Genomic DNA, 18,668 nt, shown 5'->3' with positions numbered 1-18,668 from the left:
TTTCTAAGTATTATTATGCATGCATCAGAATTGTTATTTGAAGATATTTCCCCCATGGTCTCGGCGCTCATTGATGAAGACACAAGGTGTTGGAAGGTTGATGTTGTTAGAAGAACCTTCCTACCTTTGAAGCAGACATCATCCTAAACATCCCTCTCAGCTACACTCTCCCAGATGATCAAATCATATGAATTGGAAGCAAGAAAGGTGAATTCTCTGTCAAAAGCGCTTACTATGTAGCACTTCCAATCATTCATCCATCTAATGAGGGTGAAAACTCAAGTGATGATCCTCACTCCCCTCTCTGGAAAAGGATGTGGCACCTCAACATCCTGGCAAAGATCAGAATCTTCGCCTGACGTGCCTGCATGAATGCCTTGCCCACTATGCATTGCCTAAGAACCAGAGGTGTAAGCACGTATGGTATTTGCCCTGTGTGTGACTTGTGCCCTGAAAGTACTCTGCATGCCCTCATACAGTGTGACACTCCCAAAGAGGTGTGGAGTAGTTGTCTAAACTGTCCAGTGGATTAGGAGACAAATTCTGGGGATTTTACTGATCTTGCATTTCAGTTCATCACCAATGGAACCACTCAAGACTTGGAAACCTTTTTTGTCACAGCCTGGCCTATTTGGTACAGCCGGAATCAGATGGTACATGAGTCAACCTCATCATTTCCCATCCAAATATGGGAAACTGCTAGGAGAACTTTCAAGGACTACAAAGGTGCCTTATCGACTGCATTTCAGCTGAAATCCAACCCAGCTTTATGCTAGACTGCCCCACCTCCTGGCACTCACAAATATGGTAGAAAAATTATTTCTTTCTACCTTGTCTTTTTAATTTATCTTTCTCCTCTTCATTTTTTAGGCAATAAGCATGGATTGGTAGAAAATTTGTTACTTTCTCACTTATTCTCTAAATTTATTTCTTAAATGTTGATCTAATAGGTTCTCATAAATGAAGACTGTTGGCGCTTAGAGACTTCTTAACTTGATTAGTTCCGTGAACAAAAGGATTGTTTGGTGAATTTTGTAAAATCGTAAACAAGACATTGGCTTTCGTCTTAGCTCTAATTTCTCAATGTTGCTTACCATACCATGAAGTTATAGACACATTTTGAGATAGGAAACCTATAAGATATCAGGTAATATTATTTCCAATTGTTTGAGTTCCAAAGAAATTTGTAAATATGGTCTTGGCACAGATTGGATATTTGAATCTTTATGTTTTTCATTTCAGATGATGAAATTTCAAATGAAGAAATTTCAGATGAAGAACCAAAGAAACCTACTCTTAAGAAGTGGGACTTAATTAAAGCTTTTGGGTGCTGCAATTGTTCAACAACTCAATAACTCACTCACTGGTACTATCACCTTTCTTTTCTTTTCCTTTCCCCCTTTATCTGTTCATAATCTTCTCATTCTTTGACTTATATCTTTGCATGTTAAGCAAAAAAATAATGTGAAATTTTCTTTCATTTAATTTCTTACATTGAATAAATTTCATATTTGTATTTTCAATCGGGATGTATTTGATGTGCATTCTTTCCTGTTGTTTAAATAGTGTCAAATTGGCACAAGGTAATATTACTCGGGGGATTGAATCCGGTAACCATGCCGTAGGAATCACCTCATTGTACAGGTATTCCCTTTGCTTCAATTCCTTTTTATATATAAGCTTCCAATTTTCTGTTATGTCTACTGATAATACCATGTATCACAGTTTGTTATCTAAAATTAAATCACTATGGGATCATGCTTTACAATAAAATATATAATTTTCAAGCATCATGGTTTTATTGTGAAAAGTTGCTTGATATTTATAAGGAAAATATTACTATATGTTACCTAAACAACAAACTAAGTTTTCTCACTTTATTGATTTAATATTGTTGGTTGGTTTGAGCTAAAAAAAAATTCTACCTCTGACATGTTTATAACACCAACTATACTTTATAGAGATCAAGCACCTCTTAAGTATTGTTATTGTCATTACAGACTAAATATTGTAGTCAAAACAAATCCTTATTTTTTTGGAGCTATGTTTTCTACTGATAGTAACAGTAGAACTTGATGCATCATTTTAATGCAGGTGTTTCAGGCTTTTATCAAGCACATTTGTATAGCCGGCTTTCTACGACAATATGTGGCTTTCTCAAGTGATTCTTGGACTTCTTATCTTGATGAGTTCTATGAACAAAAGGATTGCGTGGTGAGTGTTGTAATCATAAACAAGACATTTGATTTCATCTTTGCACCAATTTCTCAAGGTTGCTTACCATACCATGAAGTCTTTGCACTTTTTTCTCAAGGTTACTTACCATACCACGAAGTTATAGACATTTCGAAATAAGAAACCTGTAAAATATCAAGTAATTATATTTCCAACAGTTGAGGTTCCAAAAAAATTTGTAAATATGGTCATGGCATAGATTGGATATTTGAATTTGTATGTTTTTCATTTATTTTTATATTTTTAGTTATGTTTTGTTCTTAGGTAGGATCCTTGAAGTAGTGAATCTTGGACACAAGTTGGATCCTTGAAGATTATACACATAATTATTTGGGCACAAGTTGGCTTTCAATGTGATAGTGATGCAGAACGAAAACAATTTAGATATCATTCTAACTAAATGAATACCTTGAAAGCTCAAGGAAAAAAAAAAAAAAAATGGAATCTTCATAAATTTAGCAATATTCTCATGGAGGTTTTTTTTCCCCAATCTAATCAAGGATAAGATATATGGTATCTACAAAAATTGGAGAAATTTCTCTTGTAGACAATTGAGGAAGTTACTTTTTTGTTTTTTTTTTGCAACATCCTTTCAGCTTCACTTCAAGGATAGTGATTAGAGTTCAATTTTATCTGTAACTTTTTTATTATCATACTAGATACATATAGATATACTTTATCCTTGGATTCATAGGCTTTCATTGGGAAGATTTATAAGAAAAACATAGTTCAAATGACACCCCTTGTGGAAAAGCTGAGACAAAGGGAGAGTTGGAAGGGTTTTATTATTATTTAGGGATAAATAGAGGTAGGGAGTATTAATAAATGAAAAGAACATAACATGAGTATAACAATCTTCATTCCAAACCATCTCTTTTAACCATAACAACCTTCATTCTTGTCTTGATCAATAGTCCACTCACTTTTGGCACTCACGGAACTCCCCACACCTGTAGCCAGATAAATTACCCGCAAATTTAAGAAGTTTTCTACGGTATCAAAAGAAATTGAAATGAAAAAAGAAGACTTATGTATGTTGGTTACATTACCACTAGGACTAGGAGCAGGACTACCATCACTTTGATTAGAACTCCTTCCCAATTGATAGAAAACTTGAGCTTCTGGTGAATTAGGATCCAAGTGTAGAATAACTACATCCATGACCAAGCAAACAAATCAAATTAGTGTGTCAAATATTAGCCACTTCTAGTGACATTTACCCTTTTTCTTAAAGAAGTGTAAAACCGAAAAAAACTCTATAGCACTCACCATTCATTTCTTACAGTGAATTTCATAAAAATCTTTTAGCTAGAACAAAACAACTCTTATAGTTAAATGCATGCCGGGACACTAGGAGACTTTAGCAGGGGCATGGCAAACTGAAGGCAGGCCCAGAGCAAGTGTTACATTGATCTGTAGTCCTAATTCAGGATCATTACGGTCTCTGATGACGACACACAAGCACTTCTTGTTGTCCTTTAGGACTTGTTTAAGACCAGTGCAACAATCTGGTGTAGGTGTTTTTGCTTGATCACCAACGTAAGGCAGACATGTAGCCAGTCCTACTAGTTGCTGTGCACATTCCTCTGTGTCTTTGGCTGCATCTGCCATTGTATAGCTAACCATAACTGACATTAGCACTAAAAGGAATGGAAGTATCAAAGTGCTTGGGTGTAAGGCTATTGCCATTTTGTATCATCGCATTTGCCCTCAGTAGTCACTACTTGTTGAAAACATTCCACATTGAATGATATACACTATTAAGGATAGCTCAACAATTGTTATCTAATTAGATGTGGCATTCTATGATTGCGGCAGGTTGCAAGAAAAGTAACTAAAATTCCATTCCTCTAATAAACGCACAAGATGAAATCTACCAATCAAATTTTGTTTCTTTAGTCACAGTTGCTAGTAACACTGTCGATTGGGGCGTGGGTGATGCTCTGTAAAGAAATAGAAGATCACAGAAGTTTCCCTGAGGTCATAGTCACCAACCCCACCTAGCGCAACAAATCAGTACATGATGTGGTGAGCCAAGTTCCATAATTATTATGTGTACTTCCAAATTATTATAGTATAATAATGTATAATTTATTCTCAATATTTTATTGTAGATAATTTTTTCTCCCTAAAAATTAAACAATTTGGAAAAGTAATTTTTATGTTTCTATCTTTACAAATATATAAAATTATTTTTTTTTGGTGCTTTTCATTGATTTTATTATTTTTTGAACCGGTTCATATTCTTTTAATTATTTTTATAATGCATTTTATTTTCCTAATTTCTATTGGTACTTCTAAAAATTTTAAATTTCAAATTTATCATTCTTTGAACTGACACCAAAATGAATAGAAGTTGACAAAAATGTATCAAATGAAACTAAAATGGACCGAAATGCTATACAAACGTGGCCGTTCAACATGAGCGTAGCAATAATAAATATTACACTTTTAGATGTTCATATTATATAGATTCAGATTGATATTATGGTATTATGCACCATTTTTAACACTTCAACATCACAATACAACCACTACCTGCCGTTCATTTTTGTTTTTCTTTTACACTTCTTGGGCCAGCATTCTCTCTGTTCTGTTTGGGCCTCAATTCCTTTTAGACCCGAGTTAAAATTTGGATCACAACATTCTCCATTTTGGCAAACTTATACCCAAGAAAGGGCAGAAACATTAAACAAGAGTTAGAACTTAGAATGATTCATGGACAATTTACCACCAATTCACCTTTATCATGACATATGAAGGTAGAGACAAGGAGCCACTAGTTTTTAGCTCTCTTAAAAATGTATGACTTTTTACCTACATGTAGTAATTAAAATAAAAAAAAGATTGATTTCGCCAACCAATTTGTTATATGTTTTACACGAATATTGCACTTCAACGATCCTTCAGTAAAATTAATTTTCGATCAATATCTAACATGGAGTACCAGTTTTTATCTGTGAAAATACATATTAGCTACCACCAATATATCTAATCTTTTGTTGAATATTTCGATTGCACTGGAGAAGCTTGCTTGTGACATCCAATCCTACCCAATTTTATCATGCACCAGTCAAGCTTTCATTGCTTCTTTCAACACCACCATAGATAAAAAATATCCTTGGTCTCCAATAGATAATTTTTCCCCAAAAAAAACAAACAAGGTAAGTATGACAAAGGCATTGAAATGTAAGCATTGTGACATGCTTTGAAGTGCATTAAAAAATTGCTCTTAAAAAGGCAAAGTAAACCCTCGAGTCAATCGAAGGATTGCAATTTTGTGCAATTATTTTTATTATGGAATGAATCAATCATCTACTACTTTGATATCTTATTAAACAAAATGGCAGCATCATCTAATCTAGAATTTTCTTCTCAAAAAATCATATCTAGAATTTCAAGATCCAAATAAATAATTCTTGTAGTATGAAATTAAAAAAAAAAAAATAAAAGTTTGGTATCTTAAAAAACTTTTGAAGTATTTTTATGAATTTTTTATTATTATTAAGAAGAGTGGGTTTTGGAACTGTCATTAAGAAATTATAATACCTTATTCATTTCTTAATTATTTTTTTTTTTTTTGGGGAGAACCTATGGTTTAAAACCAAATTAACCAATGGTTCTTTACTATTAAATCTTGTATTTCTTGAAAAATGAGTCCACTAAAGGGATTCTAATGGTATAATACTTAAGAAATGGATGAGATAGATTCAAGAAGAGAAGACCTTTGAAAAATGCACCTCTTTTATACAAGTGATTGTTTGTTCCCATGATAAATGCTAGCATGCTAGGTAGTCATGCATCAAAAAACCCCAATGATGAATTCTCACATGATACTCTAAGAATTCTATAAATCCAACTTTAATTCCTGTGGATAGGGTTAATTGCTCTCCCCAGATAAACCATAGAGCCAAAAGAAACCATGGACTAGAATTGAAGAACTTAGCAATCGAATGTACTAAATAAACAAGTACAACATTGCATTGTACATATTCATAATAGGCTAAAAAAGACATGATAGATATATAAATTGCTGTAAGATTTTTGTCTTTCTATCGCTATCATTTCAAAATTATATTTTAAGCATCAAAGACAAATGAGGGTGACTGCCAGCCATTTAAGTACACATATGAAAAAGAAGAAAGCTGATACTCTGTGAAAAATGCTAATATTATAATCCCATCAGCAATTTGACCATGGGCCTTACTTAGCCCTTAAAAAATTCATGGGCCACATTTAAAGCCCATCAAGAGAAGTTTTGGGCTAAGCTTTTGCGCGACCTTCCTGAATCAACTCCAAGTGGGTCTTGCAACTTCGAACTACCAACACAATTTTCTTTTGGTGTTTTTTGTCTGATTTTGATTATAGATCCAAGTTGGGGAACTGTGAATTTTTCGTTCTTGTATTCCACAACCACGTACATTACAATATTACTTGTCTCATCACACCCGCTTTGAACATGCAATAAGATTTTTTTTTTTTTTTTTTTTTTTTTTGGGGTTTACATGTTTTACTTATAGCAGTTTTATTTTATTTTTTATTTTAAGAAAAAGTTGTATTAGTACTTGACTACTAATGTGAGAGAGAAATGTGGAGGTGGGAAAGAATAGTTTAGTGGGAAAAAAAAAAAAAGCACATTTGTGGGGGGAAAAAACAGTTTTATTTTTTAATATTTTTTCAAAAAGAAGAAATTGTATTAGTACTTGACAACAAACATGAGGAAAAAATATTTGGAGGTGGGAGAAAAATATTTTTATTTTTTATAATTTAGCTAAAAATTAGGAGTTTTTAAATAACTAATTTTACATGTCTAACCCTATGATTTATAAGAAAAACATAGTTCTAATGACACCCCTTGTTGAAAAGCTGAGACAAAGGGAGAGTTGGAAATTTTTTTATTTATTATTTTTGGGAAAAATAGAGGCAGGGAGTATTAATAAAAAAAAAAAAAAAAACACGAGTATAACAATTGCAAAACAGAAATAGCAATGAAGGCCAAAGTTACAGAGGAGAGACAATCCAAGTGCCTATATGAACAGGTGTGAACTGAAGAAACACCATGTTAGGGCCTCGCCAATGACAATTTCCATTACAAACCTGACCATTAGTCCCCTTACTTTTGGCACTCGTGGAACTCCCTCCACCTGTAGCCAAAGAAATTACCACAAATTTAAATAGTTTTCTACCATATCAAAAGAATAGTAATTAAATTGAAATGAAAAAGAACACTCATGTATTTACATTACCACTAGGACTAGGGGCAGGACTACTATCGCTTTGATTAGAAGGGGCATGGAAAATGGAAGACAGCCCGAAAGTAAGTGTTATATTAATTTGTAGTCCTAATTCAGGATCATTACGATCTCTGATGATGATGCACATGCGCTTCTTGTTGTCCTTGGACTTGTTTGAGACTGCCACAGTTTGGGGGTAGATGCTTTTGCCTGACCACCAACGTAAGGCAGACTTGTAGCCAGCCCTACCTGTTGCTTTGCACACTATTCTGTCTTTGGCTGCATCTGCAATTGCATAGCTAACCATAACTGACATTAGCACTAAGAGGAATGGAATTGTTTAACTCAAAATATTATGAGAATATTATCTGCTCATAATATTCTCATTCTTTAATTTATATCTTTTCAATATGTGAACTTTCTTTCATCAAATTTCATGCAGTTTAATAAATACCATCTTTGTATTTTTGAGTATATCTAATATACCAGTTTTTAGTTGTGAAAATACATACTTCGATCTTTTCGTTAGAATATAGTCCCTGGATATACAAAGCATCCTTTCTGCCGCTATTGCTTGGCATTATTTCACCATGTTAGCCTTGTAGAATTTGGAGTTTATCCTTATCCCCTTGTACAAGGGCATTGTGGGCTTTGTGAGTTTGCTCTATTTTGTTGCATTGAGCACCTACTGACCCTTTCAATTTCTTCTCTCTTTGGGCCTTTGGAATATGACCCAATTTCTATTATTTTGCTCAGGCCTTGATCCATCTCTTGGGCTTTTCTTGGACTTTTCTCTTCATGAACTTTTGGGCACGAATTTGCAAAAATGGTATCAACACCAAGTAGGACTTGGAGTCCATCTTATTATTAAATAAATGTTAAGGAGCATCCTTTTAGAGGATTCTGGCCTTTTGCCCTTTCTGGGAAAAATATTTGGCATAATGCCCCTGTTTCGAAACTATATAGGGGCGTGCCCCTGTTTAAATACTCGATCACCGTAAAGGCGAGTTACATAAATATCTCGACTATGAAGAAACCGAGTTGTGGGCAGGTGCTTGCCACGCTGGTGTTCCAGCTTGGCTTTTGGGCAATAAAATATTCCCGCGTTACTGTTTGTAACTCGTCAATGGGGAAAACGAGTTATATGCAGAATAAGAACCAGTTTTTAAATGTAACGTCTCTAAAACTGTTTGTCTTCCTTCCTCTACAGTTTACAGTCTCTCTCCCTTCCTCAGTCCGATCAGTAGCCACCGCCAGTCTGTTCAGTAGCCACCGTTAGTAGCCACCGTCAAGTTTTCCTATTTCTACCCGCACCCAAACCAAACCATTCAGTAGACCCTTTCCGAAGTTGAATCGAAACCCATACCCATACCCACACTTTTTCAATCTCACCACAGCCGAAGCTCAACCCAATCTGTCTTCGGAGTTAAAGGATTAGAAACGTATTAAGGTAATTTGTAAATGCTGAGTTCAAATTTTAATTTTTTCCCTTTGCATGTAATCTGATTTGAGTGTGGCTTCTTAAGTTTTTCGCTGTTAGATTTTTCTCTATTTGTATTCATAATTATTGTTGCTGTTTTAGCTTTGTTGGGTTTGGTTTTGAAGTGGGTTTGGTTTTGAAGTGTCTTTTGACGCACATCTAGGGCAGAAATTCGTGTAAAATACAGTTAGCATGACAACGGTGTTCATTGTTAGGGGAAATTGCTTTGTAATTCATATAGTTTGAAAGTGTATCAAATCAATCTCTATTTTTTCCAGAAATTATGTCACAAGTTATGTCATGATTTTGAATTAGGGAAAATTTCTTTTTAATTCAATGCTGAATGATGTTGAATTGAGAAGCTATTGGTTTTACAAGCTTCAAAGTTACTGGCTTTTACAAGCTTCCACTCTGTTTAGTTATTATTATAATAGATATAATGTGTGTATAATGGATATGCATGCATATATCTACACACAGACCATGGACATCCTAAAACCTTTGCTGCCATTTACTCTGCTTAGGGCTCTAACTGTGCCATATTGTTTTTATTCAACATCTAAGTTTTGGTTTGTATTTTTTTTTTTTTCATGTCATTATCCTTGTAATATCATATGGGAACATATAAACTTACTTACCACATCAGTTGAAAGTCACTTACATTTTGTGTACAGATGCATAATTGATTGTCTTAAGAGACTAGAATTGTCTTAGAAGTTCTTAAAGTACTTTTTTTTTTTTTTGGTTATTAGTATTCCTAGCCTTTCTAAGAAAGGATTTAGAAGTAGCCTATATAATGAACATTCCAACTTTTTTCAATCGCAATTGCTATCTCATACCTAAATGTGAGTGCTTAGGAAAGCCTAGGTGTGATTGCCCAATGTTTTATCTTTGTTTATTTGATGTTCTTTTTATTGTTTAAATACCAAACAGCCATCAACACAATCAATATGTTATCAAGAATCTATTTTAGTGTTGAAATTCCTAAAAAGGCTACATCAAATTTGGTATTAAAGCCCGTTCAAGCTCCTGTCTTGTGTCAGATTAGCAGCTTCTGTGGGTTATGTTTGTTGACTAAGTACATCGAATTATTATTATTATCATCTATTACATTTGGGGTTGAAAAGGCAACTTAGTGGCCTTAGTGGCCTTTTAGGGTCACCCAATCCTTTCATAATAGGTTGGGTTAGGTTAGGGAGCATTGAGATTTGTGGTGGCTTTTGGGAATGGAAATAGTACATCCTCTAGGGTGCTTCTGACGGACCTAGGGCTTTGTTTATTTATTTATTTTTTTTGGTGGTTTGGCCTACTATACTTATTTCCCAAGGGTATTGGTGGAGGTATTGATTTCTGTGTGTCGAAATTAATTTTTGACTCTATAAAGTGTAGGCTTTTGAATGGGGTTTGATATGTAATTTAATTAATGGAAAAGAATGGAATATGAATTGCCACTAGGCTTTTGATGCAAATGGAAAATTGCAATAAAGAAACAAAGATGAAAAATGATAAAAAATTAAAAACGTACGAGTCAGTGATGGGAATGTAATTGGCTTAGTCTATTGGGATGTTTCAGATGATGAAGAGTTCTATTGGGACCTTCCTTAGTCTAAACTTGAATGTACTGTTATTTGATTGCAATTTTCTTTAAAGACCTTTTAATTTGGGAATTTTAGATAATAAAGAGTTATCTTGGGACCTTCGTTGGTCGATCTAAAGTTGAATTGGCTTGACACTTATTTGATTGTTTGTTTTTGTTTTTCACTGTTGGATTGCTTTTAATTAAGTTCTCCCAGAATGAAGACAATTTGGTAAATTCTAGGTCTTCTAGAATGGGCTGGCCTTGGCTGCACCAAAGGCCTTGTCGCCTCACACCTTAGGGCGTCGGGCCATATAAGGCCTTGGCACCTTAAGGTTGCCTTTCACCTTTAACTACCTTGACCCTATTTCTAGTTGACTTAGGAAAGCCAACTATTGATTTTAAAAAATCTGCTTGATTTGAAGAAAAGAAATGAATTACTAATAACCTAATTTACGACCAAGACTTGACCAATAAAAATATAATTGACTTCTAAGAGAAAAAATAATCGACTTCATAAAAAAAAAAATGAAGGAAAAAAACCCAAAAGAGAAGAAAGCAAAGGTCTTGGACTGTTATGGTCACCAATTCAGTGTTCATTTGACACATAACTATGCACACACCATCATTTGATGGTATAGGTCTCACAGCTGTTTAATCCATTTAATAAAGCTAAATACTAATTTGACTATTATTAGTTGCCTCCAAAGCTGTGCTTGTGAGTGAGATGTCCATTGCAGTAGAGTCTCTAATGGAACCTTTACCTATTTCCATGTTTGTCTCCCCCTTTTTTTTGTTGAAAACACACCTCAGTAGCCACTAAGTTACAATGAACCCTTTTCAGTTCTTGCTTTATTAAATAAAATTTCTTTTAGAGTGTGATGTCAAGTACGGGAACAAGCAAAAGCAAAAGGAAAGAACTTTACACTTTGATTAAAGAAGGGAAATTCTAGTATTGATGGGTGACAGGGCTTGTTTAGGGGTAATTGGTAATTGGGTACCTTTTAATTTTAGAGCTATGTTTTAGTGTTTTAGAATGGTGTTTTTTGTGGTGCTTAATTGATTGTTTGGTTTGCATTATGCTGTGTTCATTTGTTGGTTTACTTTGTTTGATTTAGACATTGAATCTCACCTTGGTTGGTTGGTTAGGTTGCTTATACAATTTGCGACTATGTGTCTTTTATGTTTATGCCTTGCAGCCATGAACGTTAGGTTGTTTATATTTTAGTGTTTTACTTTAACTCTTCCTTGATATGATTAAATCGATTGAAAATCAGTGTATATAGATGCATGATGTATAATTCAGTTTAGCAATTATATGTTTTCAATTTTCTGTCAAATCTCTCTTTCACTCTGTCTCTCTGTATTTGTTTCTGTGAGTTTGTTGTAGAACATTCAATTACTTGCCTGTGTTTACTTGCAAAAGCCAAGCTTTTCTTCACTATCAAACATAGAGCTACGTGTCTAACATGATTGCATGCGTGTCAGATATGCAGCAAGTGGGAAATGTGGATCCTGGACCGACGGTTGGTACACAGTTGACGCGGCAGCCGGTTCATCGATCCACGCTGCTTTGGGAGATGCCAGCCGGTCAGGTGTGTAGTTGTACTGAACTTTGAATATGTCGAAATCATTTAATTTTATTTCTGTAGGGTTCTTTAATTCTTTGCAAATAGATGTTGAATTTGATCCTATCTGCTATTGAGGTAGAGCGAATAAGCAGTTAACATTGTAACTAACGTTTTGCAAAATGTTCGGAACTAACTAGTTAGCCTACTGTTTCTTGCATATTGTTATTATGTAGCATTCTTATAGTTATTTCGTGTGCACTATCATAAGACAATGCTCTTTCGTGTGCAGGTAGTGCCAGGCGTGCTAAAGTGCAGACGCCGAAGTTGCAAGTTACCCGAGCATGGGCTTGACCCACGGATTGCTCGGTACATAACTGAGGCGGGTTTTGAAGGGTTATTCAAGGTTCCAAACTTGGAAGTGGATCATGCGTTGATCACAGCACTAGTTGAGCGTTGGCGTCCAGAGACGCACACATTCCACCTACCGCATGGAGAGATGAGCATCACCTTACAAGATATTGAGGTGATGCTAGGGGTTCGTGTTGATGGGTTGCCAATTACTGGGGCTGTGAAGATGGATTGGCCTACGTTGTGTCTTCAGTTATTGGGTCATCGTCCACCAGACCCGATACCGCATCCCCATGAGAACACCTCTATCCTTGCTGGGGCGAGGCTCAGATTCACGTGGCTGGATGCACTATTTAGTGGTCCCCTAGCTGCGGATGCTTCTGATGAGGTAGTGCAGCAACATGCGCGCTGTCACATACTCGATCGGTTGGGGATGATTTTGTTTATGGATAAGTCGGCAGATCGGGTGTCGGTGCTGCCTCTACAGTTCCTAAACCCAATCAGCAATGCGAAGAGGTACAGTTGGGGTAGTGGGGCATTAGCCTGGTTGTACAGGCACTTATGCAAGGCATCGGAGTCGAAGGCGATGCAGATTGGAGGAGCAGTGATGTTGGTGCAGCTGTGGGCGTATTCGAGGTTCCCACTGATATGCCCTGTTATGAGGTTGCCACTACTGCCAGTGGAGGCAGGTCCCCTTGCCAATCGGTATGTTATTTGATTAGTTTGATACAATTGTCATGCCATTTGTCATTCACCGTGCATGTGTCTAGTTTATCCCACTTGTAATACATTCACTAAGGACACTGCTGTCGAGAAGTAAACCCTGTTTCAAACCAAAAGTTCAATTGACATTAATTTAATGGATTACTTAACAAGATATAGCATGCCAATATACATTGTTATGAGTGCAGAAGAAAATTACAAATACAATATACTTTTTTTTAATAGATAATGCTAATACATAACACTTAGTTGCATCTATTAGTGCAATGGGAATCACAGTCACACACGTCATTTAGTACTTAATATGTACTCGGCGACAATTTCTAAAAATAGGTTGTACAAAATATTGGTAAATAGTATATAATCTAATCGTATTTAAGTATAATATTAATATTGAAGATGTTTGTTTTTGAAGACTTCTAAACAAGCATGTTTGAAAATACATTCACATGGAGTTAGTCACCATTTCTATCTAGTTTCCAATATGCTGTCTTCTGTCCAAAGCTGAACCCATTGAGAATACAGTAAATCAAACAGGGCAGGGAGACAATAATTCCCAATCCTACAATTGCCTAACATAGATAGGGTACTAATGCACTACTTTACCCCTAACATCCAAATAATCACTAACCCTAGCATGTTTGTTAGCTGCAATTTGGAAGGGATCATAAACTAACGTAAACTAACCAATTAAAAAACTTGTTCCCACACCATGCATCAAGCCATATACCCTCACCCTCATGCCATCCCCAATTTTAAATCTAATAAATTTATAGGACTCCCAAAACCCGCTCTTATTCCTTTCCACAGTCCCACTCCATGTGGAAATTCTACTCCGTTTGTAGTCCTCTGGGAATCTTGCTCATATTTAATTCTCAGAAGGCATCTCCACAATTGGTCATTTCCCTGAGTAAAGCACCATATTCACTTATCCAACAATGCAAAGTTGAAGGAGCTTAAATTTTTAAAGCAGACCAGAGCGGCCAGTCTGACGAGTTGAACAGTGAACTGGGACCTAGACTGGTATGGTCCACATTAAAAAACCAGGAAAAAATTGGAAGGGCTCAAAACCAGTCAAACCGCTTCCTGGTTTTGAGCAGTTTGATCAATTTTGGCCCCTTTTTTAATTACTAAATTTTTTTCTTCTCTTACAAAAGAAAACCTTGTATATTATTTTTTTGATAAGTAACAATCTAATATATATATAAATAAATAACCCTTATATGTTAGGTTTACACATAAGCTAGCCCAACATTAAAAACTAAAGAATGTCAGGCCCTTGCAAAAACTAAACAATGTATTCATGTTTGAAATTCTTGATGGAGAGGTATTTATTGAGGAGGAAGTATAGTATCCCCTTTCATTTCAATCTGGGACTTTCAATAAGTCTTTCTTACAAAACAATAAGTCCCTCATTGATTTTGATTTTTTTTTTATTTTTATTTTTTTTAAATTGGTAAGTTATAGGTGCACCCAATGGGAATCCAAGATTGAAAAAAAAAAAGATATTAAGAATGCTTGTACTAATAAAGGAGCCACTCTTTTTCTGTCTTTCATTCTAGAGAAGAAAAGTTCCAAATTTAGCATGGTATTTTTTATTTTTTATTTTTTTGATATGTAACGTTAGAACTTTTTATTAAAGAATAGCCAACCCAAGTACACTGAAAATGTACTACAGTGGCATGAAAATTTGCATGATAATTATTTGGATTCTATTATTTGCATGATAACTAATGAGCATTGTTTGAAATTATATGTTTAGTAGATGGAAGGGACTGAAGAGCACGACAGAGCATGCGACACATGTGCTAGCTACGTATCGTGCGTCATTGTCGAGTATACGGGCACACCAGGTATTCTACCGCTTCATGTCACAAGGATATAATTCTCTATTTTATTTTGGTTTTGACTTTCTAGGGTTGTCAACTACTGCATGTGTATAGTTAATAATGTAACTTTGGTCGATTAGACCATAGATATACAAGGCATTAGTTACGAATTCCGGAAAAAGGTGGGCAATCACTATAAAGTACCTTCATTAGTAATTTTACACTAATTTGATTCCACATATATTTAGCTGTGTACGCTTAAATTTTCTTCCTCGGTCTTAGCTAGTGCAACCAGTAGTATTCGGGTGCATCTTACCATGTCAAATCCAATAAGAGGGGGAAATAGAATAAGAGGGGGAAATAGGTCAAGAATGTCTTACGATTTTTAGTGAAGTGGTTCTTCAATGGTCTTATACATGTGTGCTCACATTGAGGATTGACACAAATAAGTACGTATTTCACTTGTTAAGAAAAAGTATCGGCACACCCAAATATGCTTTAACATATGATCATTTGCTACTAATTAAACAACTGCATCCTAAATTAGCTAGACTTTGTGAAACAATTAAAATTTTGAATGCTACTGCAACTCTAGGCTTATGTCGACACTGCCTCAACAAGTCAAACATGGTGGTCAAGTTGGGAACCTTGACTTGATAGAAAGGCAAATGAATCAGAACAAAAAGCGAGTAAAATTCATCAAGAACAAGACAGGATAGCTGTAAAGAAAAGTAAACAACTTCTTAACTTTTGCTCATCAGAAACCAAACACCCACTACCCATGTCTTGTGAACCAACACAAAAGAAACATTTTTGGATAGGATGACTCTGCTAAAAGCATCAATCAGAGAGCAGTGAGCAGTGCTCCTTTTCTAGTTGTCGCGAGAATAGCATTAGCTTGATTCGTCAGCAACCTCCAAACATATTACTCAAATACAGTTAATCAGTCAAGAAGTGGCTTCAATAATACACAATTTGATTCTTTGATGAGGTCATGACATAATCTAGTGGGGCAATGGATCATAAAGTGTCAACATTAGGTCCTTTTGAAAAGTACATTTGGGTGCAGCTAAGAAAGCATGGGAAGAGAAAAAAAAAAAGTGATTCTGATCTAACTATTTATTAGTATATATATTTATATATAGTCATATCCTTAATTTGGTAACCAGAATCTTCTTAACTGCCAATCTTAATTAAGGTTCTAAAGAAAACTTAATTTCTCACCTCCTAACCACTGGTGTTTTCTTGCTTCCACCAGCAATTGTTGCTAATATAACTTCAAAAAGAAGTTAAGACCACCCTTTTCATTTGTTCAATGCTTGTGGTTTCAACAAGATCAATCTGTTCTAGTCCTTTTTAATCCTTTTTCCTTTTACAAAAACAACAATCAAGCATTAGTTTCAAAATTTTTGGGTCGGTTCTAGATATAATCAACAAATTAGTCAGGTCGACCATATGAACTCTTTTTTGCTGGTCATTTTATTGAATCGAAATCATACTATTTGTTACCTTACGTCCTTAATGGACATATCAAAGTTTACAACTTCTATTAATGTCATTTTTGTCTTCCTCTATCTTTTTTTACTTCCCAACTTGAAACAAGTCACTTGTTGTAATTAGTGCATTAATCATTTTCCTCTAAAATAATCAAAGTATCTCAAATGACTTCCTCTCATATTTAAATACAAGAAAATTTCTCATGTTATTATGTGTGCAGATTTTGAATGATGTCCTTACTAGCTAGCTTTAAACCACAGTTTTATATGATCAAAATCTTCAAAAAGGTGTAAGGAAAAATACAGTTTCTCAAAAAATGAGTGCAGTTTGTTCTATAGGAAACCTAGATAACTGTGTATCTGCTCTCCACTGAAAAAGTTGGATGTCATTGATAGAAATTTACAACCTTGACTGGTAACATAACATAATCACTGTGGTGAGTTCATATGGACTCACAACATCAGCAGAATCTAATTCATGATAAACTGTACTCCGACATATGACCAATTTCATCATGGATACCTTGTCTTTTATCTTTTATTTGGTTACAATCATAGAAATGCAAGAACCATCAATTCTTTCAGAAAGTTGAAGTGCATGATAAAGATGTAGGACACACTAGCTGAGTTATCAAAGTAGTCATCATGACAAAACCTTAAAATTTGTCTTTTTTCACGTTGTCCACATATGATCGTCGAGTGATACTGTTTGTTCTAATTGAATTGCAAAGAATAATATGTTAACTTATAAATCCAGCACTATAAGAAATTCTTGGAGAAGAATTACGTTTAATTTTGATTGTGAATCAATGTCTAAGAGTCTAAATTATATATCAGGATTTTCTCAAGTCACCTTCACTTTATCCGACAAACAAATCTTTGCCAAACTCAGAGATAATCAGTGGGGAACCACATTCATGCATATCATGATTTTCTATGACTACACGGCACAAACAATGTATTCTTGCCCATAGAGAAGTCTATAATTTCTTATTTTCTTTATAGATGAAAATTGGTGGACTAAATCCTGAGATATATATATATATATATATATATATTAACAGTTTCAATATTTATTGATGTATGATAGGAGATGAGAATCCAATTCGTCTGAACTCAAAAGGACAGTGTCAATGCTTTTCAATTCAAAGTTGGAAATTAAAATTTGGACAGGAGTGGTGAGCAACTATTTAGAATTAAGAAGGGACAAAAATTGGTGGAGTCATAGTATCATGTGAGGATTCACAGAGTTCAGCTGCTATGATGATATATAGTAATTATTGAAGAGGTGAGATAAAATTTTTGAGGTAAACAAAAGAAGAAAAAGAGAGGCCCGTAAGAAATTATGTAGTTTTATAAGTAATAAATTAAATTAAATTACGAAGTTTCAAAAAATAACAAATAAAATTATTTACTTTCAAAAAAGTAAGAAATTAACTATAAGGTTTCATAAAACTAACAAATGATATTTTTAGATAACAGAATGATCAAGATTGTTCAATTAAGTCATTTATAAACCAATGAAGAGGAAAAGTCTAATGACTTTTGAATGCATAAAGTTTAGATCATGGTGGGACTAAACTCTTGCTGTCACACCAATGTGAATCCCACCATTTCATTAATTATAGTAGACTTTAATAGCAGATGTTGTCTAGGTTCTTTATGATCTTTTCAACCTAAAAAGCTAAAAGGATAAAGAGAACCATGACATTTATCATACTAGCTAAGAATTTATTATTCATCCAAAAAAGAAAAAAAAAAAGGAAAAAAAAGAAAGAAAAAAGAAGCCATACTTATCATGGAAACAACATGCTTTCCAGCTGCTTTTGTACCACTTGAAGTAAGAGAAAATAATGTTTCACACTCGTAGATATACACTTCGTACACACAATATTCGTACTTTCTTTTTTTGCATTCACATTTGTTAATAAAAATTTACATTTAACACGAAATTGATGATGTGTACAAAAAATATATATTAATAACTGTGAGATTACCAATACCCTTTTTACTCATATATACCCCAAAGTAAATTAAATTGTTAGTCCATATATATGATAGAAACCAGAGATTTTTTATTTTTTATTTTCTTAAAAAAAAAAGTGTGAAAGTGGTTGCTATGCATTTTATTAAGCCCTGAATCTCTCAGCCACATGCAACTTGCCAATAATGATTG

General features: G+C 34.4%; 1 protein-coding gene, 1 long non-coding RNA gene and 1 pseudogene across 2 annotated transcripts; 1 reads left to right on the top strand and 2 right to left on the bottom strand.

Annotated features, from left to right (window-relative positions):
- Positions 1–850: 850 nt before the first annotated feature.
- Positions 851–2,474, top strand: LOC115963663. Its single transcript, XR_004085869.1, has 4 exons — positions 851–1,147; positions 1,243–1,366; positions 1,567–1,644; positions 2,095–2,474. It is a non-coding gene; the product is annotated as an uncharacterized LOC115963663 (long non-coding RNA).
- Positions 2,475–3,027: 553 nt separating this feature from the next.
- Positions 3,028–3,924, bottom strand: LOC115965169 (annotated as a pseudogene).
- Positions 3,925–7,236: 3,312 nt separating this feature from the next.
- Positions 7,237–7,776, bottom strand: LOC115965168 (protein YLS3-like). Its single transcript, XM_031084356.1, has 2 exons — positions 7,482–7,776; positions 7,237–7,379 (listed from the first exon to the last, which is right to left on the bottom strand). Exons 1-2 carry the CDS (start codon positions 7,774–7,776, stop codon positions 7,237–7,239), a joined length of 438 nt encoding a protein of 145 aa, XP_030940216.1.
- Positions 7,777–18,668: the final 10,892 nt, after the last annotated feature.

This window comes from Quercus lobata, chromosome 10, assembly GCF_001633185.2.
Source record: "Quercus lobata isolate SW786 chromosome 10, ValleyOak3.0 Primary Assembly, whole genome shotgun sequence".
Classification (NCBI taxonomy): Eukaryota; Viridiplantae; Streptophyta; class Magnoliopsida; order Fagales; family Fagaceae; genus Quercus; species Quercus lobata.
This window is presented reverse-complemented; position numbering and strand designations above follow the sequence as displayed.